At 42.2% G+C, this 23,778-nt stretch overlaps 1 protein-coding gene and 1 long non-coding RNA gene across 2 annotated transcripts in view; both read left to right on the top strand.

Moving 5' to 3' along the window:
• Dync2h1 (dynein cytoplasmic 2 heavy chain 1) overlaps positions 1-23,778 on the top strand; it is a 192,232-nt gene that overhangs the window by 69,008 nt on the left and 99,446 nt on the right. Inside the window, exons 48-59 of the mRNA XM_051155884.1 lie at positions 3,851-3,981; positions 5,081-5,329; positions 6,089-6,197; positions 6,522-6,635; positions 8,258-8,400; positions 10,090-10,171; positions 11,507-11,661; positions 14,391-14,528; positions 15,503-15,616; positions 16,246-16,406; positions 17,275-17,398; positions 18,277-18,398. Coding sequence (XP_051011841.1) covers positions 3,851-3,981; positions 5,081-5,329; positions 6,089-6,197; positions 6,522-6,635; positions 8,258-8,400; positions 10,090-10,171; positions 11,507-11,661; positions 14,391-14,528; positions 15,503-15,616; positions 16,246-16,406; positions 17,275-17,398; positions 18,277-18,398 — 1,642 coding nt within the window. The remainder of the gene's footprint in view (positions 1-3,850; positions 3,982-5,080; positions 5,330-6,088; positions 6,198-6,521; positions 6,636-8,257; positions 8,401-10,089; positions 10,172-11,506; positions 11,662-14,390; positions 14,529-15,502; positions 15,617-16,245; positions 16,407-17,274; positions 17,399-18,276; positions 18,399-23,778) is intronic.
• Positions 18,462-19,216, top strand: LOC127198092 (uncharacterized). The gene is made up of 3 exons (XR_007831808.1): positions 18,462-18,689; positions 19,019-19,108; positions 19,168-19,216. It is a non-coding gene; the product is annotated as an uncharacterized LOC127198092 (long non-coding RNA).

Raw genomic sequence — 23,778 nt, 5'->3', positions numbered from 1 at the left:
AGTAGTTACTTTTTTGATAAGGGTGTTCAAACTTGTTGCTGTGTATTTGTAATGCCATGTCGTTTCTCCCATAGAATTTTCACTAATAATACAGCTGGCTGTGGTGGCACATGTAACCCCAGCCCCTGAGAGGCAGAAGCAGGAGTGTGGCAAGTTTGAGGCCCACCCGTCCACAGAACAGGTCCAGTTCAGTTAGGGCTATGTAGGAAGACCATGTCATAAAATATTAAAAACATAAGAAAGGAAAAACCTAACGAGAATCTTAGTATCTGATTAAATATGAAATATAAAGGTCATTGAGAAATTTCTCACTTGATTATAGTGACCTTTAGTTTAACGGGAAAACATTTTTGTTTTATTTTGTTTGTTTGTTTTTGTTTTATTTTTTTCCCTGTAGCTACTCATAATGTCTTCTGAATAGGACATTATATTTGTGTTTACTTCCAGCTTCCTCAGTTTCATGTAAACAGCAATATTACTCTCAAACCTGTGTCTTCTTTGTAACCAAGTTGCACATTGGAAACCACTGTGCGAGCATGCATGTAGTGGAGGGTACCCCAGTCAGGAGCCTGTGATAAAGACATGGAAATGTTTCCTAATACCACAGTTATGCAGCCAGATACTCAGTTAACAAACACTCATGTAGTCCTCTATGTGCTTTACATTCCTAGATGTGAGGTAGGCCCCAGGGCCATAGTTACACAAGCCCAAGGAAATACTGAAAGTTATTGGGATTGACTGAAAAATTTCTAGATTTCCAGAGATTTGGAAGTAGGAAGGGTATTCTAAAGACACCAGGACAAGCCAGGAGTGATGGTGCCCACCTTTAATCCCAGCACAAGGGAGGTAGAGGCAGGCAGATCACTATGAGTTCAAGGCCTGTAGAAAGTAAGTCTAGGACTTCCAAGACTACACAGAGAAACTCTGTCTCAAAAAACCAAAACCAAACCAAACCAAAACAAAACAAGGGGCTGGAGAGATGGCTCAGTGGTTAAGAGCACTGCCTGCTCTTCCAAAGGACCTGGGTTCAATTCCCAGCACCCACGTGACAGCTCACAACTGTCTGTAACTCCAAGATCTGACACTTTCCCACCAATGCACATAGATTAAAATTAAATAAAATATTAAACAAACAAAACAAAACAAAACAAAAAACCCAAAACAAAACAAGACACCAGGACAAGGTTAAGTGTTGTGAGAAGACTGTTGACAGCTCAGCTTGATTTTAGTCAGGGTCTGCATCATTCTGGCCTGAAGCTGTCCATCCAGTCTCTGCAAGAGGCTTTGCCTTGGAAGTCAGGCCACTTCTCAGTTGGAAATGTCAGTTAGTAGTGTCTTTCTCATAAAGGCCTGTTGTACTTTGGACAGTATCAGTACTTTCTTTGGTCCAGGTCCTCTAGAGTTTGGGGGTTTTCAGAGTCTAGAAAAATCTATTATTCTCAAGAGGCTTCCAGTTGAAGGGCAGAAGTATGCCAGTCACTGTTTCAGTGGTAACAGTCGGTAACAGGTGTGGATGCCCTGAGGAGTGGTAGGAGTTTGTTATTCAACTAGGAGTTGCAGAGAAGCATTGGGTGTTTCAGTGTGTCGTTTCCAGGTGTGTTTAATGAGTACTGTCCTTAGCGTTTTAGGATAGAGAATAATTCTTGCTTAAGGAAGTTACGTGAAAGTATCTGTATTTGTAAACGTTATCCACTGTTCTTATCTGAAGTAGACGTTCATGCTTCTTCACTCAGTATATTCATCCTTTAAAACATACTTTGGCAAGTGGAGTCTGGCAGGACAGTTCTGTATTCCAGGTACTTGGAAGGCAGAAGCAAGAGAATTTCAAATTCAAGCATAGCCTGAGTTACATAGCAAATTCAGGGCCAACCTAGGCAACTAAATGTGACCCTACCTCATAAAATGGTAACTGAATAACTTGAACACATAATTACCAAGGAAAATTATTTATTACATATTAATATGTTAATAATAATATATATTACACATATAAAATAGTTGGTTATGGTGTTTCTTCACAGCAATAGAACAGTGACTAAAACATCCAGTGAATGAATTTATGAAGTGTATGTCTGTTAAGCAGTTGTCAATATGGGACTAACCTTGAGCTTGGGAAATTTGCCTTAGATATAAGTTAGTGAGAGACTTTGAGTGTATATAAATAATAAAGAATTTAATCCATAAAAAGATAGTTATAGCAGGGAAGTCTTTAGAAATAATAAAAGGTGGAAAAGGAGTCATGGTTTGTAGCTTTATGAGTTGGATATAGGAAAATCCTTCTGAGAGATGCATGAAACCTTTCTGGATGATGTGTGTGTAGATGTGCATCTGCAGACAGTGCTTTATTGTTTGTAGTGGACTTCAGACAGTGAAAATAATGAAAGAAAGGAGATGGTAAAGAAGGCAAGAGGACTTGGTGGATTAGACCTCAGCAGGGAAGGCAATGCAACTTTAGGGCTTGGGAGAACTAAGCTTGTGAGGAGAAAGGAAGGGATAAAGTCAGTTGAAAACTGAGTCTAATTTCTTTTTAAAACAATGTAAATATTCTCCTAGTTTTCTCTGTGTGGCCTTGGCTGGCCTGGTCTTATTTGTAGACCAGGGTGGCCTTGAACTCACTGAGATTTGCCTGTCTTTGCCTTCTTGAGTGCTGGGATTGTAGGCATGGGCCACTGCACCCAGTTGATTTTTGATTTCTAATTAAAATTTGCTTATTTATGTTCTTTATTTTAGAAGTCAGGGCCCTTGGTGATGTTAGCAAATCTGTATGCTTTCATAAGCAGCATTTTGAATTTGTTTTGTCAGTTTTATGTAAGCTGTTTGGAGAGTTTCTTTATTAGGCACTTTTCTTTTTGCTGTGACAACATACCTGTCAATAGCAATGTATGCAAGACTGTGTGGCTCTATCTTTTAGGCTATGGACCATCCATGGCAGGGCAGTCAAGGTGGCAGCTGCGCATTGCAGCCATAGTTAGGATGAGAGAACTACAGCTTCTGGTGTTCTGCTTGCTCCCTTATTTTTAATGTTAGTTGAAGGGATGGTACTGCCTGCAGTTAGGGCAGGCCCTCCCACCTGCTATCTAATCTGGCAAATCCCACATCAGCACTCAAATGCCGTCTTTTAGGTGGTTCTAGAGAACTTCCCATTGGCAGTATGAATTACCACAGTTATGAGGAAGCGAGTGAGGTCACGTATTAGTGAACCAGGGAATAACGGGGAAGTTAGGAGGAAGCCACTTCATATGAAGAGAGAAAAGTGCTGGTCTGGTGGGCCGACAGAATTCCAGCATGAACTGGGGAGAGACTCTTGTGGTCCCACCGTTGGTGGGTTGATGGTGGCTGAAGGAAAGTCATTTTCTTTGGGGATGGGTTGCCCATGCTTTAGTGGGTAACTCCGTACCCACACTCATTGGGCAGCCCTCAGTGGTCTCTGAGTTAGTTAGTAATAACAAAACAAAAAAGAGGACCTAATGTTGGAAGAAAATAGATTTAGGGGGCCACTAAGGGGAACTGGAGGAAGGTAGTGGGGGATTGATATGAACAAAACACATTAATAAATGGATAAAATATTTAAATCATCAATATATTTTAAAATGTTTAAGAAGTGGGTCCTGAATGTAATGAAAGTATTTAACTCAGCTAGTTCTCAGGCTGATTTTGGCATTATAATTTGTGAATTTAGTATCTTGAGTTATTTTATTGATCTTCCAGATAATCATGTTAATTTAATTAGTATAATCGACCTTTGTATTTCTGGAGACAATTTCATTTGGATTGGTACAAATCATTTAGTACGTAATGTGGTGACTGCCTCTCTTCTCACTGTTGGTACATATCAACGTCTTCTCTGCAGACAGCTTCTATGTCACATGGGGAGCCCAGCGCAGCTCAGGAACAGCGACAGCTCCAGGGCAGCCGCTGCCTCCACATGGGAAGCCCCTTGGGAAACTGAGCTCCGCAGACCTGAAGGACATCATTAAGAAGGTATGTTGGGAATCATGCCTGGGTAAGGGGTGGCTGGCTGGAAGTAGGCTATTTGTTGGAGTCCATGGGATGAAAGACCACGCAGTAGACAGAACTTGTCCTGCTCTTTAGGATGTCGTTCATTCTGGAAGAGATTATGGGGTGCACAGATGCATGTAAAATTAAGAAGATACCTTTCTAATGACAGTATTGCTAGTGGGATAGCTATGAGAATAGTGATTGGAAAGCACTCCTGGAGTGCTGAGTGTCACTTCTCGGTGTCTGAGTCACCTGGTGAAAGAGAAAATGGGTGGGCTCCAGGGTGGCACCATCGGACTCAGGTTCACCAGGCGAGGCTGGAGATTCTGAACCTCGATCTCATGTGCAGTGTCTTCTTCCCTGCCTCTCTTTTTGCCCTTCCTCCTCACTTCCGCCTCCCTTTCTTTCTTTATTCTCTGACCCCCTCCTCCAAAACTTGCTTTTAGTTTAGTTGTAAGGAAGAAGAAGAAACAGTGGGGCATATATATTCTTTTGTATTGTGTATAATATATGCCTGTGGGTACCCGTGGTGGCCATGAGAGAGTGTCAAATCCACCAGACCTGGAGTTATGGGCGGTTGTGAGTTGCCCTACATGTATGCTGGGAGTCAAACCCTAGTGCAGTTGTAGTGCTGTCTAACACAGTTGAATTTTGTGCACTCTGAGCTTGTTTGACATGAGCTCTTTTTATATACCTACAGATCTGGGTTATCACATAGTAAATTTTAGATGTGAAATAAAATATAGTCACTTCTTCCTTTTCTTAAAAGTGTTTAAAATATAAAACTTTAAGTAGGATTTTTAAAAAGATATATTTACTTCGTGTGTGTGTGTGTGTGTGTGTGTGCATGCATGCATGCATGCTCGCGCTTCATGAGAGTGTGTGCACCATGTGCATGCAGCAGCTGTGAGGGCAGAAGAGTGAGTGAGATCTCCTGGAACTGGAGTTACAGACCGTGCAGGTGCTGGGAACAAATCCAGGTCCAGCAAGACTTCTGAGCCACCTCCAGCCCCCAAAGTAACAGTTTTGTTGTATAACTAGAAATTACATTAATGATAGCATTTGTTTTTATTTTTCAAAGGGTCTTATTCATTATGGACGAGATAACCGGAATTTAGATCTTTTACTCTTCCAAGAAGTTCTGGAGTATGTGTCCAGGATAGACAGGGTGCTGAGTTTCCCTGGAGGCTCCCTTCTGTTGGCCGGACGCAGCGGCGTGGGGCGGCGGACTGTCACCTCTGTCGTCAGTCACATGCATGGTGCAGTGCTGTTCTCCCCGAAGATTTCCAGAGGCTATGAACCAAAGCAGTTCAGAAATGACCTCAAGCATGTGGGTTGTGACAGTGTTTTCTTTTATCTGGTTTTAAATCTTGCTAGTTAGTAAAGCTTTTAAGTCTCCCACATGTAACATAGTCTTCCTTTTACTTTAATTGATTATTTTCCTTATAGTTACTAAATTTTAATCTGTATGTGGGAGATTCCTGTTAGGATATTGAGGTTGTGGGCATCTGAGATCATGGGATATCTATTTCCATGATAAATAAGACTTCATAATTGTGTGGGAAGATTATACTTATAAAAAGTATCTAGTTTTTTCTTTACTGACTTCTAAAATAAATTTTCCTTTAAGTAATAGTTATTGATACTTTACTTTCAAATTATACAGGTGAAATGTGATTTCCTTTCTGTGTCTCAGTTCTAAACAAGTTGGTAAATATGTACTAAGCAAGCTAGGTGTGGTACACTTGGGAGGAAAAGGTAACACGATGCTGGCAGGTTCAAGGCTACCCTAAGTCACACAGCAAGATGCTGTGCCTCAAAACCAGTGCCATGAGTAACATCAAGCCAACAGACCTATAAGTAGATCAGTGCATTATAGTCAGTTCCTTACATAGAGATCCTCTGCTTGGGAACTCGTGTGCCACTGGCTAGCCTCAAATGTACACTGCATTTCACTCTTCAGACTGTGTTCAAGTTGTTGTGACATGTCACCCAAATATGTGACATGTTGTCATGTCAGCCAAGGATAGTAATCATTAGTTGCTCCCAAACACCCACTGCAAAGACTGATGCTGCCCACGTCTTGCAGGTGCTGCATCTCGCAGGGATCGAGGCGCAGCAGGTCGTCCTGCTGCTTGAGGATTACCAGTTTGTGCATCCCACGTTTTTGGAGATGATCAACAGCCTTTTGTCTTCAGGCAAGTGAATGATCCTATGAAGCCAATCTAAGTGCTCGGATGAAAGTTACCTTGTATAACGTCACCTGTATTACGAGAACCTTCTCATAGTTGCCACTAAGAGCATAAGAGCTGACACATGATTATGCATGACTGAAGAATCAAGGTCTCAAGCTTAATAAAACCAAGAACTTAGGAATTAATGTAAAGTTACTGTTAATATTCCTGGTAATAACCAAAAAGAAAAATTTAACATAAAAATTGGAAATTATTTTGTATGTAAAATTTGTTTTGAATTGGTTTATGGTAGTCAAAATGAAAAAGAAGTATAATATTTTTCCACAGGCGAGGTTCCTGGACTATATACTCTTGAAGAACTAGAGCCTTTGCTGTTGCCTCTGAAAGATCAAGCTTCTCAGGATGGTTTTTTTGGACCAGTCTTCAATTACTTCACATACAGTAAGGGGCAGAGAGAGTTCATTACTAAGTTTACACTCTGCTTAGAGTGAAAAAAATTCTGTTTAATATGGTGTTCAGCACAGCTTGGCACCTTGACCTCTTGACCTAATTAGGCATGGGGAGGGAATGAAGAAAAGAAAATAAACTTAATAAATGACAAATAGCTGCACAGAAGAATTGGCGTAGGTGGGCTGTGCTCCCTGTGAAGGAGTGGTGCCTACTGTTCAGCTCAGACCCTAGTGCGGTTATTACGCACAGCACAGGAGGTGCAGCTAGCTAGTCTAGTGGGAGGTATGATTCCTCATGCTTCACACACCGGTCAGTTATTCACACAGCCACACTTGCGCACTGCTTAGATCAGAGGTTTGTCATCACTCTGAGCCTGACCCAGGTAGGGGAAAGGCTTTGCTAATCTCTCATGGGCCTGAGGCATTGGTTCTTGGAATGGCCATGTACTTATTTCTTTAGAATTTTTTGGGTTTTTTTTTTTTTTTTTTTTTTTTTGCCTTTCAAGACAAGGTGTCACTACATAGCCCTGTAGACTCAGCTGTCCTGGAACTCACAGAGATCCCCCTGCCTCTGCCTCCCAAGTTCTGGGATTAAAGGCCTGCACCACCACACCCAGCTCCACGTACTTGTTAAAGAGCAAACATTCACTAGAAACTTCCTTGCCTCTCCCCAATTTAATTTGCCTTATATTTTCAGTAGGCTGCAAAGGTATCTTAAATTAAGGGTTCCTGGGTAAGCTTATACCTTTTTCTATTATTTGTTTCCTGCAGATTTTAGAAAGTAGCACAAAAGAGCCTATAAGAATGATATCATTGGACATTTTCTCAGAGTGCAATGTTGGAACTGCAGTTAATATTTTTTGGAATACCAGCTTTGCTGTCTGCACTTTCTTCTGGTCATATGTACTTACTGACGTAGATCTTATCTTGAATGAGATGGCCCTTATAGTGTTTATCTTGAATGAGATGCCCTTATAGTGTTTATCTTGAATGAGATGCCCTTATAGTGTTTATCTTGAATGAGATGCCCTTATAGTGTTTATCTTGAATGAGATGCCCTTATAGTGTTTATCTTGAATGAGATGGCCCTTATAGTGTTTTTAAATGCTAAATAACTAAGTATGTATACAGAACACTTTCTTGTCCACTATGGAAATAAAATAGAATTAAAAAAACAAGGCAAAAATCGTAACACTCAGCTTTTTCTTTGCATGCACGACTTAGAAAGACATGCGTACACATAATTCTATTCATTCTTTTAGAATTTCATACCCGTGCATCACGTGCCTTGATTGTATCGGCCCTTTGCTTCCCCTCTTAACTCCCAGCTTGACACCTTTTCTTGTTAACCCACTGAGTCCAGCCTTTGTGGGGCCAGATACTAGGTTTTAGGCATTCTATGAAGGGCCACTTCCTTGATGAAGCAAGTAGTTTTTAACCAGTGTAAAAATCTTGCCTTAATATTATTTTGTAGCTTGCTCTTTCTAATAAGCAGCTCCTACCGTCTCATTTACAAAAAATACTCATCTCCTTAAACCCGTTCATATATAAACTGCCTGCTTTATCACTATCCTCATAATTTTCTGTAGTTATAGTTTCTTACCAATTTTTTAGGAATTCAACAAAACTTGCATATTGTCTTGATTATGGATTCTGCAAATATGAACTTCATAATGAACTGTGAGAGTAATCCAGCTTTCCACAAGAAATGCCAGGTGCTGTGGATGGAGGGCTGGTCGGACAGCAGCATGAAGAAGGTATGCTCTGATGTTGAGACATGCAGCTGTGGACACTCAGCTCACCCTGCTGATGTCACTCACAGCCTTTGTCTGGGGCTAGTTTAGCTTAACTGAAGCACCTGACATTTCCTCTCTGGCCAAAAGCGGCTCTGTGGTCACTTAACTTAGGATAGTTTAGCTGAACGTGGAACTGGAGATTCAGACTTGTAATTGAGTGTAGAAATTTTAATGGAATAAAGAGATAAATATCTTTTAAAAATGTATGCCTTGTGTTTAGGAGACTAACTCGCACTAGGCTAGAAATAGAAAAACAATAAAAAACATGGTAGTAAGAATTTTTTTTGTTTGTTCATTCTTCAAGACAGGGTTTCTCTGTGTAGCCTTGGTGGGCTGGAATTCACTTTGTAGACCACATTGGCCTTGAACTTAGAGATCTGCTTGCGTCTTCCTCCTGAGTGCTGGGATTAAAGTTGTGCACCACCACCGCCTGGCTAGTTAAGAGTTTTACAAAGTGAAAATTGAAGGTTTTTTTTTTGTTTGTTTGTTTTTTTTAAGAACACATTGATAGTCTAAAATGTTTAAAAGAAATGAGTTTAAAGTGAAAGCGTACAATTCACTTGTTATACTTTGAGTGAACAATTACCTTAGACAGAATGAGATTCATATGCTCAACTGCTTACCTGTTTTTGTGTAATAGAAAATTATATTCATGTCTGGTACATTTCAGAGTTAGTGTGAGGTCACAGCCCTGCAAAGCTCTATGGCTGAGACTTCAGTAAGCAGTCAGAGGGCAGGACATGATTTTGGCCTATATGAATAGAAAGTGAGCAGGTATAAAGTTTTGCATACTTCAGGAGTGAAATTATTACTTGAGATGAAAGATGAGAGAAAATGCTTGGCAGGCTTAACGAGATGCAGGTAGACAGTTGAAGTAGTTCATGATAATAAAAAAAAGGGAGAGGAAGAGTCTTTTCCTCGAGGTTAGCCAGTGCAGGTGTTGCACTGGTTCATGCCTGGGCATGTGGTGACTTGAATTTAGCCAATACTGTGGTTTTCCTACTTGATTGTGATGAGACAAGTGTGCGCACAGACATTGAGGGTACTCACATAAATGTAATTTGTTTAACCAAGGAATTTAAGCTGAAAAAGAGGTGAGTTAGGGTTTATAAAAGAGGCATGGTGATGCAAATGTGGTTGAGGCCCTCATGACTGGAAACTGCAGCAGAGGCTGAGTGGATACTGATGCTGAGAGGGGTTAGCCTGGAAGGCAAGGGTCAGCCTGGTAGAAGGTGGGATGTCACAGCTAAGGCATAGCACCTGAGCATGACAACCACTGTGAGGACCAAGTTTGGATTTGTCAGGAGCCATGTAGAAAGTTGGGCATGGTGGGCATGCTTGTAACCCCAGCTCTGGGGAAGCAGTGACAGGTGGGTCCTTAGCACAGAGACTCTGTCTCCATGGACTTGTTTACCCTTCCTGAGAGCGACAGTTGGCATTGCCCTCTGCACTCTGTGGGCATGAATACATACTTCCGTATGTTTGTACAGGCTTCCCACACAAGTGCTCCCCCACATACACTGGACCCCACAAATGTTAACTTAAAGCCTTACTGCTCTGTCGTAAATCAGTGAAGGGAAGTTCAGCACTAGTTAAAGGATGTATTATGTTACCTTTCATTCAGTTGTAAAGAATTGCTCTGTATTTTAGATACCAGAAATGTTATTCAGTGAAACAGATGGTGAAGAAAAATATGACAAAAAAAGAAAAGAAGAAAAGAAAAGTAATTCAGGTAGTATTTTGGTGTAATTTATTTTTTAAATAATTTGTATTTATGAGACACTACCTTTTCTCATGTTACAGATTCATTGAAGATGATTTTAAATTTAATTAATGGAAATTGTAACAGGTTTCTTGTGCATGAAATTTTGTTTGTTTCTTTTTTTTGAGACAGGATTTCTCTGTGTAACAGAGCTTTTGCTGTCCTGGACTCACTTTGTAGACCAGGCTGGACTTGAAGTGGCAGAGATCTGCCTGCCTCTGTCTCTGGGAGTTTTGGGATTAAAGGCGTGCACCACCACACCTGGCCTTTTCAGCTTTTGTCTGTTTGTGCATAAAGTTTTGAAGCTCTCTTTATTTTTAAATTAAATTTATGTCATATAGAAGCCAAAAATAGTACATATAAGACTACCACAAATTAAAAAATTAATTTTTGAGGGGGTGCTGGGCAGATGTGTTAGTAAATTGCTTGTTGATGCATGAAGCCCTGAGTCTGCGTTTGAGTGTGGCTCTTGCTTCTAGCCCCAGTGCTAGGAAGGCAGAGACAGGAGGAGCCTGTGCTCCCACTCAGCCAGCCCAGCGTTAGTGGCTGAGACAACTCAGGGAATGACACCTGAGGCTGACCTTTGGTCTCCATTTGCATGTGTCCGCTCATATACGTGTGTACCCCGAGGTGAATTTGCACACATTCTTCTACGCCCCATTCCCTACCTTTTCACAAACAAATTTCTTCTCGCCTAGTGAGCTGAAGTCCTGATTAGATTGTATTTCAAGTACGTTTTACTGTGTTGATTTTTTTTCTTTCTTTTTTGAGACAGGGTTTCTCTGTGTAGCCTTTGCTGTCCTAGACTTACTTTGTAGACCAGGCTGGCCTTGAACTCACAGAGATCTGCCTGGTCTACTTCCCAGAGTGCTGGGATTACAGGTGTGTGCCACAGCACCTGTGTGGACTTTTTGATTACATGTATAACAATGGAAAGAGGTCAAATCCATAGAGGTCAGATCCTTAAAGAGCAAAGGAGTTGTGGATGGTTTTACGTTTTTAAGAAAAAAGGTTTTGTGTGTATGTGTGTGTGTTTAAAGATTTATTTATTATGAATACAGTGCAAGTACACCTGCAGGCCAGAAGAGGGCATCAGATCATATTATAAATGGTTGTGAGCCACCATGTGGTTGCTGGGAATTGAACTCAGGACCTCTAGAAGAGCAGTCAGTGCTCTTAACCTCTGAGCCATCTCTCTAGCCCAGGTCTTGTGTTTATAACTACCTGGGATATAAATAAAATTATTTGATGTAATTCTTAATGCATCATGCTTATAAATAACCTTTACTTCCTGTCTTTTTCTAGTTGATCCTGATTTTCTAAAATCATTCTTATTAATCCATGAGTCTTGTAAAGCATATGGGGCCACCCCAAGCAGGTACATGACCTTCCTGCATGTGTACTCTGCCATCAGCAGCAGCAAGAAGAAGGAGTTACTGAAGAGACAAAGTCACTTACAGGTATGTATTTGTAATCTTGAAAGATTTCATTTTTGGTTTAAATTATTATGTCTTGAGTTCGTGCTTATAGGGAATGGTCATATAGCTCACAATGCTGTTTCATGTGGCATATATTTAGTATAAGTAAGTAATGTATAGGAAACCCTCCAGAAGCAGTTATAGTAAGGAGCTTTTCTTTATGAATAGGTGTTTTACTTTTAAGGGAAAACATTGATGCTTTAGACAGGTGTACCTCTTTTTTTTTTTTTTTTTTTTTTTTTACATGAAAGCATTTTAGAAATTGCTAAATCATTATTTAGTTGGGCATGATCCACACTTATAATCAAAATACATAGGAGGCTAAGGCAGGAGGATTGGGAACTAGCCTGGGCTAACTGTAAATCTTTGTCTCAGGAGATCAGGGAAAAGAAAGAAAACAAAGGAAAAGTAAATAATGCTTTTATAAATATTACTAGAGAGGTTAATATAGCACATTATGAAACTGAAGTTATATATTAAAAGAAAATTGATGTTTTTGGTTAAAATGGTATTTTATAAAATAATGTTCTACCCATGACATTTCACATTCTGATGCTTTTTCTTTGTGTATTATTCTAAATATAGAGATTCAACTTCATAGTGATTTTAAAATGCCAGTCTCTGGTGTAGAGCCTACCACACACAAGCTGGTGGGTTGAATCCCTTGCACTGTATGCAGCCTGCCCCTCCCCCACAGCAGAAAGCCAGTTTTTAAACTTGTCAGAGAGTGTATTCTTTTCCAACGTTCTACCTCTTCCTGATGTAATAACATAATAGGATCCAACTTAACTTAAGACCTAATTGTCTAAATCATCCTTTAAATTTTCTTTTCTTATTTAACCCGTTGAGTCCATTTGGTGTTGCCCATGTGCTCGTGATTGTGGAGTCATCCCTTGGTGCGTGGGGGAGACTACTGGACCCTACACCCTCAAAGAGATGCAGCCATCAATTACAATAGCTCTTCAGTGAGGAGTGGAGCTCCATGGGGGCCTCTCTCACATCCATGCTGGAATTTTTAACTGTGGTGTATCTCTTGAGAGTGCTGGTCAGGTAACCAGAGCTGCTCTGATCTTTTCTTAGCAGTGGCCATGTCATATCTCGAGAAGAGCATTCCCAGCGCTCCTCCCAGCTCTGGTTCGTTCTTTCTTTCTTTCTTTCTTTCTTTCTTTCTTTCTTTCTTTCTTTCTTTCTTTCTTTCCTCTCCTTCTTCCTTGGTGTTCCCAAGGGTTTGGTACGCATGCCCATTTCTAGTTAAGCACTGACAGTCTCTTACTCTTAGCACTTTAAACGTGATGAGTATTTGCATTAAGCACTAGCTAGGTCAGTAAGAAGCTTCTCTAAGGCTGGCACAAGCACAAACGTACGCATTTGGAAGGTAATTTGACAGCTCAGCTGTTTGATAGAAAAACAGCATCAATAGGCTCTCCTCAGGCCCTATGACATCTATAGTCATAGTTTGACTATAGTAACAGTGCCTGGCATTATTTGATCCTGTGGTGTAGGCCTCAAATCTGTCCTTGCTCTACTGTAATAATGAGCACATTGTACCTGACAGGTCAGTAGTGTGGTATCCAGTGCTGAATAAGACCACTAATATATTTTCTCCCCGAATAGGCTGCATAGCAGCAACCTTTCTGCTTATGAATGCTAGCCAACAGGGCAGAGTCACTTCAAGATTTATACGTCTCTGTCCTGTGACCAAAGTGTGTGGTGTCTTCCACAGTAGTGCTTTACCATCTAGTTATGGTGGGGAATTAGAACTAAGGCGTGAAGCCAGTAACTAATATGATTTGGGGAGGGGTGATTTCCTCACTTCATGGTGCTTTGAGTAAAGCATTTTGACTTTTGGAATTGTTCCTGCATTGATTCAGCTGTATATAAGCATATAAGATAGAGTTCTGTGTGATGCTATATTTTGTTTAGGTGCCCAGTAAATACTGTTTATATTCTCCTTCCCCCTTGACTATCTCTTTAACTGTGATAGGGGACAGAAATCTAACTCATTAGTAGAAGAGAGAGCATTTGTCACTGTGGCCATTTTTTTTAGATTAGTGATGGAGGAGTAGGCCAGGGCCTGTAGTGGCTGTGTCTCAGGGCAATGCCCACTCAGAGAGCAGGGGCTACTGCTGATGCTGTCCACTAGCACTGTGTGTGGGGTGCCCAAAGAGAACAAGCCTGCTGTGAGAAAGACGCCCTCTTCTGCTCACAGACCGAAGGCTTCGCTCAATATCCCTCTTCTTTCTGTCACATACACTAAATAGAGAAGATGCAGCCCACTAACGAGATGCTTGAGTATTATGTAGCTCTATTCCGCATTCACTGTCAGGCTTTAAGGCAGTGCTCCTCAGCCTTCCTAATGTGGCATCCCTTTAATACAGGTCCTCCTGTTGGCGTGACGCCCAGCCACAAAATTATTTTGTTGTTAATACAGCCATTACATAACTAATTTTGCTTCTCTTACCAGTTGTAATGTAACTATATGGTATGCAGGATATCTGATATGTGACCCCAAAGGGGTCAAGAATGACTGCTTTAAAGTGTGTTTTCCCTTAAATCTTTCAAGTATTTTACTGCATCTTGGTAGATATGACATGTAATAAAACATTCTAATTAGCAATAAGAAAAAAATTGGTGCCCTTCTTCATGTAGGGCTTTCCAGTGTGCATACAGAATTTTTCTTTTCTATCTCCTGTCTGTATTTGCTGATTTAGGCTGGTGTGTCTAAACTAAATGAAGCCAAAGCCCTCGTGGATGAGCTGAACAGGAAGGCTGGTGAGCAGAGTGTGCTGCTTCGCATGAAGCAGGATGAAGCCGATGCTGCCCTGCAGGAGATCACAGTGTCCATGCAGGTGGGCTTGGGAGGGCAGGCGCCAGCGGGGAAATAAGCGAGGGAGGACATCTGTACGGCTTGTCAATCAGTGCGAACAATAACGTTTTAAATGGCGATGCAAGGGACTGTTCATCCTTCCTGCCTCATGTTGAGCTTTACAGGCCGTGTGTGCCTTTTCCCACGTTGTTCATGCTGGTGGTGTCCCATGTTCACTTAGCTTAGCTGTTCACCTGTGTGCAACTGACGTTTATGCTCTGCTTGCTAAGTAGGTATCTCCTTTAACTTACTTTCTCCTTCAGACTTTGGCATTAAAAAAAAAAAAAACTTCTTTTAAATACTTTCAGGGTTCATAAAATACCTAAAAAATGATACATTTCAGATCAGCTTTACTTACATTTCCTTGAGCTTATTCCAAGGATGCTTTCATGAGTTCTTTCTTCTCGTGGGTGTCATGTCTGCATTGCCCGGTGTGCCTTGTCTGTAGCATTGTTTCCCCACCAGCATCAGAGGGCTGGGGAGTGTCCATTCCCTTTGTGTTCTGCCGCCGAGTCTCTCCCTTGAGCTGAACTGTCCAGCTACCCATGAAATAGACCTTTTCAGCCAGTGTTGTGTTTGCAGAATAGGCAGGCCTGCATGTGAGCTCTCGGATTTCCTGTGTCTGCTCTGCTGATGGTGGTAAAGCAGAGCTAATTTCTGAAGACAGAACTTGTAGAGCAGACTAGATCTCTGTGCCATCGTCCTGCTTGATCTATTTCTCAAACAGTCTCTCTGAGTGCCCTGATTGGTTGGCTTATGTCAACTTGACATAAGCTAGAGAGTTATCTGGGAAGAGGACCCTCAACTGAGAAAATTGCCTTCATTATCTGGTGACCCAAAATTAATATAAAAAAATTAGGAAACATTGTTTTAGCAAAGGTTAATGTTTCTGTTGTCAGGCTTTTAAACACAAAGTGCATTGTAAGTGACTGTAATGCCATAATCCTATTCCTGTAGGATGCTAGTGAGCAAAAGACAGAACTTGAAAGACTGAAACAGAAAATAGCAGAAGAAGTTGTTAAAATTGAAGAGAGAAAAAGTAAAATTGATGATGAATTAAAAGAAGTACAAGTAAGTTAAAAACATATTTTCTACTCAAATGTGAATATGACCCTTTCACATGTTTGCCTGTGATCCCATGTGAGCTAAATGTTACTGTAGCACTATTGTCAGTGTGATCTATGCCGAGAGCATCAGTCATGGAAATAGAAGCAAGCAGAGAGCCTGCGAGGGATGAATTAGGGCAGACTGTTGAGTCTTTTCTTCAGATTTGACTAAGTGGCGAGGCTTTTCCTACACTATAAGGAACCCCTAGACTATCAAAAAAGTATCTAAAAAATTTAAACTTGCAAATTAGAATGATACAGTCATGCTGGCAAGATGTTTTACTTGCTCTGCATGAGCATTCTTCCTTTGTGTGGGTAGACAAGGAAGGCCGTTAGTAACTGTACTCATCTGACTATCAAGGCAATGTGTATTACATGGTTGTAAAGTGTTACTGATATATTTTTTTTAATTTTTGTTTTTTGATTTTTAGAGACAAGGTTTCTCTCTGTAGCCCTGGCTGTCCTGGACTCACTTCGTAGACCACCTCTGCCTCCCGAGTGCTGGGATTAAAGGCGTGTGCCACTACGCCCAGGCTGTTACTGATTTTTAAAAGCACACACATAGATGGCTTTTGACATTTTTTTTTCTCTTAGCCTTTAGTCAATGAAGCTAAGCTAGCAGTTGGAAACATTAGGCCAGAATCTCTTTCCGAAATACGCTCACTACGCATGCCCCCAGATGTCATCCGAGACATCCTTGAAGGAGTTTTGAGGTTAATGGGTATCTTTGATACGTCATGGGTAAGCATGAAAAGGTAAGATTTTTAACTTAAACAAAATTTTTTAAACTAATGAACTTTACCAGACTGCATGCATATAATTTTGGATCACAGTTCTAGAGGTGTTTAGAATGGCAGCAAGGCGTGTACCAGCTCGCATTACCGGGGCCAGTAAGCAAACATCTTGTGTAGATGATGTCTCCTTTTATTCTATCTAGTGCTTGAGCCTGTGGGGTTGTGCTGCACATTAACCCTCTGTAGAGGTATCATAAGCATGTGAGAGCCTATCCTAACTTAGAGAATCCCGACAAAGCAAAGGCTTGTCTTCTAGCTGATTCTAGACCCTGGTGAGGTGATAATCACTACTAACTGCACGTTGGCTAAACCTTTAAGGCATATTTTCCTTAGGAAGTAAGTATTCCCACTGGGATAGCATGCCAGCCTGAGGTCATCTCACCGTGAGGACGTCCCACTATAAGGGAAGCCCTCTGTGAGAACGTCCCACTATGAAGGTGTCCAACTGTGAAGGTAGCTCACTGTGAGGGACTGTCTCACAGTAGAAACTAAACTGGGTCATGAAAAAGCAGACAAGTTCTTTCCCAAGTGCCAGCCATTTTCGTCACCCACAAAGCCATCCAAGTACACTTGACGTGCAAGGGAGGGGAGTCTAGACTGTGGATCAGGTTGTGTATGCTGCTCCGGCTGTTTATCGGATGGCAGCTAGCCTGCTTCACACGCTCACAGTGTGGGTTTCTTGTTCATTACAGCATGATAGTTAGTAGCTCTATGTTGAACCTTCATATCCTTCTGTTGTTAACTAACTGGCTTTAAGTACCACCAACATTACATTTATTTAGAAAGCAATTTTTAGTAGCCATATTTGAATTATTGTGCGTCTTCCTAGCTTCCTTGCAAAAAGGGGTGTGAGAGAAGACATTGCAACCTTTGATGCACGGAACATCCCGAAGGAGATACGAGAGAGTGTGGAGGAGCTTCTCTTCAAAAACAAAGCCTCTTTCGACCCAAAGGTAGTTTTGTTTTTGACACTGTGTAGGCGGCTTTCACTGAGGGTGTGTGGTCATTATACTTTTTGAGATCGTCTAAAAGCTAAAATGAAGGAAAAAACAAAGCTTCAGCTTTACGGTCCTCCATGGGCTCTACAGTCCTCCATGGGCTCTGCGGTCCTCCATGGGCTCTGCGGTCCTCCATGGGCTCTGCGGTCCTCCATGGGCTCTGCGGTCCTCCGTGGGCTCTAAGGTCCTCCACGGGCTCTACGGTCCTCCATGGGCTCTGCAGTCCTCCATGGGCTCTGCGGTCCTCCATGGGCTCTGCGGTCCTCTGTGGGCTCTACGGTCCTCCACGGGCTCTACGGTCCTCCATGGGCTTTACGGTCATCTAGACTTCACTGTCTGCTTAACCTTTCTTTTCTTTCTCCTCTTCCCACATAATTTCCATGATGCTTTTGTCCTCTGCTGGGTGCTTCTGTAGCAATGGGCAGCTGTTTTTCCATACTTGTATCAAGTTTCAATAAGGTTTAACTTGAATGATTCTCATACTTCTTAAATTACTTAAGTGTTAAATTTTCTTTGACACCAATAACAATGCTTAAAATTGCTATCATTTAATAAAAAAGTTTATCACATGTAGAAGGAAAAATGGCATGTGTATTCTTTATAATGAAGGCAGAGCAGTCATGTTGATTCATGTGCTTTGTAAAGATTGATTTTAATCTCCAAGGAGAGTTCAGAAACACTTCTTTCAATAAAGACAGTTTAGTATAGTTTAAACTGTCAATCAGAACCTTAAGTAAAACTTTAAAATAAATGCCTAGATAAAATGTTGACTTAACTTTATATGTGTCTTATATTAAGTTAGGTACAAGTTACTTTATACTGCTTTTTTACAGAATGCTAAGCGTGCTAGCACTGCGGCAGCTCCTTTGGCTGCTTGGGTTAAGGCCAATGTGCAGTACTCCCATGTCTTGGAACGGATCCAGCCTCTGGAAACAGAGCAGTCAGGATTAGAGTCGTAAGTAAAACACAAACTCTGCATGATCTTCCCTGCGTTGTTGTCAGTCCAATACATGTATTATAGTGTTTATATTTATTTTGGTTTGGGGTGTTTTGTTTTGCCTCAACCTTAAAATGGCAGCTGACAAAGTAAGCTTTCAGCTGAGTCAGTGAAATCCCAAGATAAGAACTGAGCAGATCCAAGGAGCAGCCAGCTTGAGGACAGAGGGCAGAAACACTGGCATCTCCAATGTGTGTGCTGGTGGCAGTGTGCGAACAGGTGTCTGTGCTGGTGGTAGTGTGTGAACAGGTGTCTTTGCTGTGGTAGTGTGTGAACAGGTGTCTTGTGCTGGTGGTAGTGTGTGAACAGTTGTCTGTGCTAGTGGTAGTATGTGAACAGGTGTCTGTGATGGTGGTAGTGTGTGAACAGGTGTCTGTGATGGTGGTAGTGTGTGAACAGGTGTCTTTGCTGTGGTAGTGTGTGAACAGGTGTCTGTGCTGGTGGTAGTGTGTGAACAGTTGTCTGTGCTAGTGGTAGTGTGTGAACAGGTGTCTGTGATGGTGGTAGTGTGTGGACAGTTGTCTGTGATGGTGGTAGTGTGTGAACAGGTGTCTATGATGGTGGTAGTGTGTGAACAGGTGTCTGTGATGGTGGTAGTGTGTGAACAGGTGTCTGTGATGGTGGTAGTGTGTGAACAGGTGTCTGTGATGGTGGTAGTGTGTGAACAGGTGTCTGTGATGGTGGTAGTGTGTGAACAGGTGTCTTTGCTGTGGTAGTGTGTGAACAGGTGTCTGTGCTGGTGGTAGTGTGTGAACAGTTGTGTGTGATGGTGGTAGTGTGTGAACAGGTGTCTATGATGGTGGTAGTGTGTAAACAGGTGTCTTTGCTGTGGTAGTGTGTGAACAGGTGTCTGTGCTGGTGGTAGTGTGTGAACAGCAGGAGTTTCTTCAGAAGAGCCAAAGTGGAAGAAGAATGGCTTAACACTTAGACCTTCTGGAATGTTGCTTTGACATTGACTTTCTGGGAATTATTTAAGATGTGTTTTCCCAAACAGCATCTGAGCAGGTAGGAAGAACACTCACCTACTTATTAACCTTGCTGCTGAGACACAGTTTGCTATTGTTATTAGCACACATTCTATTTTATTTTATTTATTCTAAATGTGGACTGAGAGGTTTGCTGCATGTTCATTAACTCTGGATAGTACCTAGAAAACCCATTCTAGAGAAAAATCTCAATTATTTTCAATATTAATTGTATAAAAATGTTATATTAAATCATTTTGTGTTTATGATTTTGACAATGAAAATATTTTCTTAGTTGAGATGTATATCTTGTGAGTTTATTTTCTGTCTTGCATATCTTTTTGTCCCCCCACTTTTTTTGACTTACTGGAGATTGAACCCCAAATCTTAGACTTGTTAAACAAAAGCCCCACAACTGTGCTACCTCCCTTCTCTCTCTATGAACTGCTCCCAGTCTACTCTCGCTGTGTGAGGCTTAGCAGTAGCAATTGACCTCCCATTGAAAATGGTCACACTTTCCACACTTTCTCTTCTATCAGATTCAGTGTGTCTGGTTTTTGTTGAGGTCTTTGATCCACTTGAACCTGAATTTTGTTCGGGGGAATAGCCATGGATCTTTTTGAATTCTTCTACCTGCCAAGATCCAGTTAGACCAGCACCATTTGTTAAAGATGCTTTTTTTTCCCCAAAACTTCCTGAACAGAGCAACAATAGCACAGATGCTAAGACTGACAATGAGTAAATGGGGCCTCATGAAGCTGAAAACCTTCTATAAGGTGAAGGACGCCATCAGCAGGACAAAACAGCAGCCTATAGAATGGGAAAAGATCTTCCGCAAGTCCACATCTGACAGAAGACTAATAATCGAAAAAAATATAAAAAACTCAAGAAACTAGACATAAACAAGCCAGATAATCCAATGAAAGGAAAATGGAGTATATATCTAAACAGAAGCTTGCCAACAGCATCTCAAATGGCTGTGAAACACTTAAACAAATGTTCAACATCCTTAGACATCAGGGAAGTGCAAATAAAAACAACTCTGAGATTCTATCTTAAACCTGTCAGAATGACTAGATCAAAAACACAAGAGACGGGGGGATCCAAGATGGCGGCGAGCAGTGTGGACCGTGTTTGGAAGCTCCAGTGAACAATTCAGGGAATTGCACAGATTTCTGAGCCAGGAACACTAAGGTCCCCACACCTTGGCAGCAGGAATGCTCCACGGTTCGGAGGGACCAGGGTGTGGAGGACCTGCATGCCCCTGCACACGGAAGGAGCGCGGATTTTCTCGGATCGGAGCAGCAGCGGCAGAGGCAGCAGCAGCAGCGGCGGCACCAGCGTCAGCAGCAGCGGTGGCTGAGGTTTGCAGCTCAGAGCCTTCTGGTGGAGGCGATTGGTGTGGTGGCCTGTGGGAGTTGCTGCGGGATAAGGGACTCTGGACAGGATTTGGGTCGAGTGGTGCCTTGAGACCCAAACTGGATTCGGCCGACAGTTCAACCCCAGAGTCCCGGGTTCAGCTCAGTGCGCAGTGCCGTGGAGACGCTGGCTTAGCTCAGCAAGCAATTCTGCCTGAAGCACTAGCTCAGCTCAGCCACAGCTCTCCTGCTGTGACGCAAGCTGGGTAGAGCGCTCAGTTCCACCCTAGGCACCATCTCAGCTCAGTGGCAGCTCCCCTGCTGTGACGCAGGCTGGGCAGAGTGCTCAGTTCCACCCGAGGCACTAGCTCAGCGCAGCCGCAGTTCTCCTGCTGTGACACAGGCTAGGCGGAGCGCTCAGTTCCACCGGAGGCGCTAGCTCAGCTCAGCGAACAGTTCTGCCCGAGACACTAGCTCAGCTCAGCGGGCAGTTCTGGGGTGCTGACACAGGCTGAGGTCAGCATACAGATTCATCCCAGAGGCCCTAGCTGGACTTGCCGGGCAGATTGGGCACAGAGACTCTAGCTGAGCTGTGCGCACAGGCTCGGCGGCCCTAAGACTCTGGCTGGACTATCCACACAGTTTAGGCCCGGAGTCCCGGGCTGAACTCAGCGCGCAGTGTGAGTCCAGAGTCCCTGGCTGAGCTTGATGCCCAATTCCGCCCCAGAGACTCAGGTGGAGCTAGGCGTGCAGTTTGGGGCCAGAGTCCTTAATGTGCTTGGCAGACAGATTGGGCCCAGAGACTCTAGCTGAGCTCTTGGCACAGTCCCGGCTCTAAGACTCTGGTTGGACACAGTGTGCAGTTTGAATCCAGAATTCCTGGCTGAGCTTGGCAGATGGTTTGGACCCTGAGTCAATAACTGACCACAGCACGCACTTTGGGCCAAAAGCCCCTAGCTGAGCTTGGTGCGCAATCCCAGCCCAAAAATTCTGGCCGGAACCTGTGTGCATTTTGGGCCCAGAATCCCTAGGTGAGCTCTGCAAACGGTTCAGGCCCTGAGAATCTAGCTAAGTTCGGCCCGGGGTTCAGGCCCAGTGTCCCTGGCTGGACTTGGCAGGGGACACAGAAGGCTGTGGATACCTTGGCCTGACCCAACGCTCATTCAGAGACCCAGAACGATTGCAGGACCCACAGGACAGGGGAGCTGAGGATCGCTGGCTGTGAGAGTCCAAAACGACAGGGCTAACCGCCTGCCATCCACACCAGTGAAGCATCAGAGCTTCCAGCCTAGGGAAATCATGAGAAAACACGTGAATCTATCATCAGACTCCCTCCATCCAACTCTGGAAGCTACCCAACAAAAACAAAGACAGCAAGATGTCTAAAGGACAGCGTAAAAGCATACGCAAAAAACCCCAAAACAACATGGCGTCTCCAGTTTCCAGCTATCCCAAAGAAAACAACCCAGAGAACTCAAATACAATGGAAATACAAGAAAATGACCTCAAATCCTTAGTAATGAGGATGATAATGGAGGAAACAAATACAATTTGTAATCAAATGCAGGAAGACGCAGCCAAACAGGTGAGAGACATAAAAGAAGCACATAGAGTGGAACTGGAAAAATTGCAGGAAAATGCAAACAACCGGATGAAAGAAATAGATAAAACTGTTCAAGCTCTGAAGACCTATAAAGAGGCAATGGAAGAAACTCAATAATATACAAACAATCAGATGAAAGAAATCAAAAAATCAGTTCAAGATCTGAAGATGAAAATGGATTCAGTGACAAACACACAGACAGAAGAAAAACGAGAACATGAGACCTCAGAGAAGAAGGCGAGCAAAAAAGAGGTGAGCTTTTCTAACAGAATCCAAGAGATGGAAGAAAGAATCTCAGGCCTAGAAGATACAATCACACATCTTGAAGCAACCATTAAAGAAAATGCCAAATCTGGAAAACTCCTGACACAAAACATCCAAGAGATTAAGGACATCATGAAAAGAAGAAATTTGAGGATAAGAGGCATTGAAGAAAGAGAAGATATCCGACTCCAAGGCCCAGAAACTATTCTCAACAAAATCATAGAAGAAAATTTTTCCAATCTAAAGAAAGAGATGCCTATAAACATACAAGAGGCCTACAGAACACCAAATGGAATTGACCAGAAAAGAAAAACTGCCTGTCACATAATAATCAAAACATAAAACATACAAAACAAAGAAAAAATATTAAAAGCTGCAAGGGAAAAGGGCCAAATAACGTTTAATGGCAAACCTATCAGAATTACACCCGACTTCTCAGCAGAGACCATAAAAGCCAGAAGGGTCTGGACAGAGCTCTTACAAACTCTAAGAGACCACAGATGCCAGGCCAGACTACTTTACCCAGCAAAACTATCAATAATCATTGATGGAGAAAACAAAATATTCCATGACAAAAACAAATTCAAACAGTACCTATCCACAAATCCAGCTTTACAGAAGGTACTAGAAGGAAAACTCCATCCCAAAGGGTCAAGCTACAACCAAAACTACTCAGGAAATAGATAACTATCCCATGGTGAAAACACAACTACACAAACGTGCAACTGGAAACAACATGAAAATTAAGACTCTTAACCGTCACTGGTCATTAATATCTCTCAACATCAATGGTCTCAATTCTCCAATAAAAAGACACAGACTAACTGAATGGGTGCATAAACAAGATCCAACATTCTTCTGCATTCAAGAAACACATCTCACCCATAATGATAGGCATTACCTCAGGGTGAAACTTTGGAAAAAAATATTTCAAGCAAATGGTCACAAGAAGCAAGCAGGCGTAGCCATTTTAGTATTGAACAAAATAGACTTTCAACCAAAATTAATCAAAAGGGATGAGGAAGGACACTTCATACTCATCAAAGGTAAAGTCAACCAAGATGACATCACAATTCTGAGCATCTATGCTCCCAATACAAGAGCACCCCCATTTGTAAAAGATCTGCTAAAAAAGCTTAAACCACACA

This window comes from Acomys russatus, chromosome 14, assembly GCF_903995435.1.
Source record: "Acomys russatus chromosome 14, mAcoRus1.1, whole genome shotgun sequence".
NCBI lineage: Eukaryota > Metazoa > Chordata > Mammalia > Rodentia > Muridae > Acomys > Acomys russatus.
Note: the sequence above shows the minus strand (reverse complement) of the source record. Positions and strands in the feature narration are given on the sequence as shown.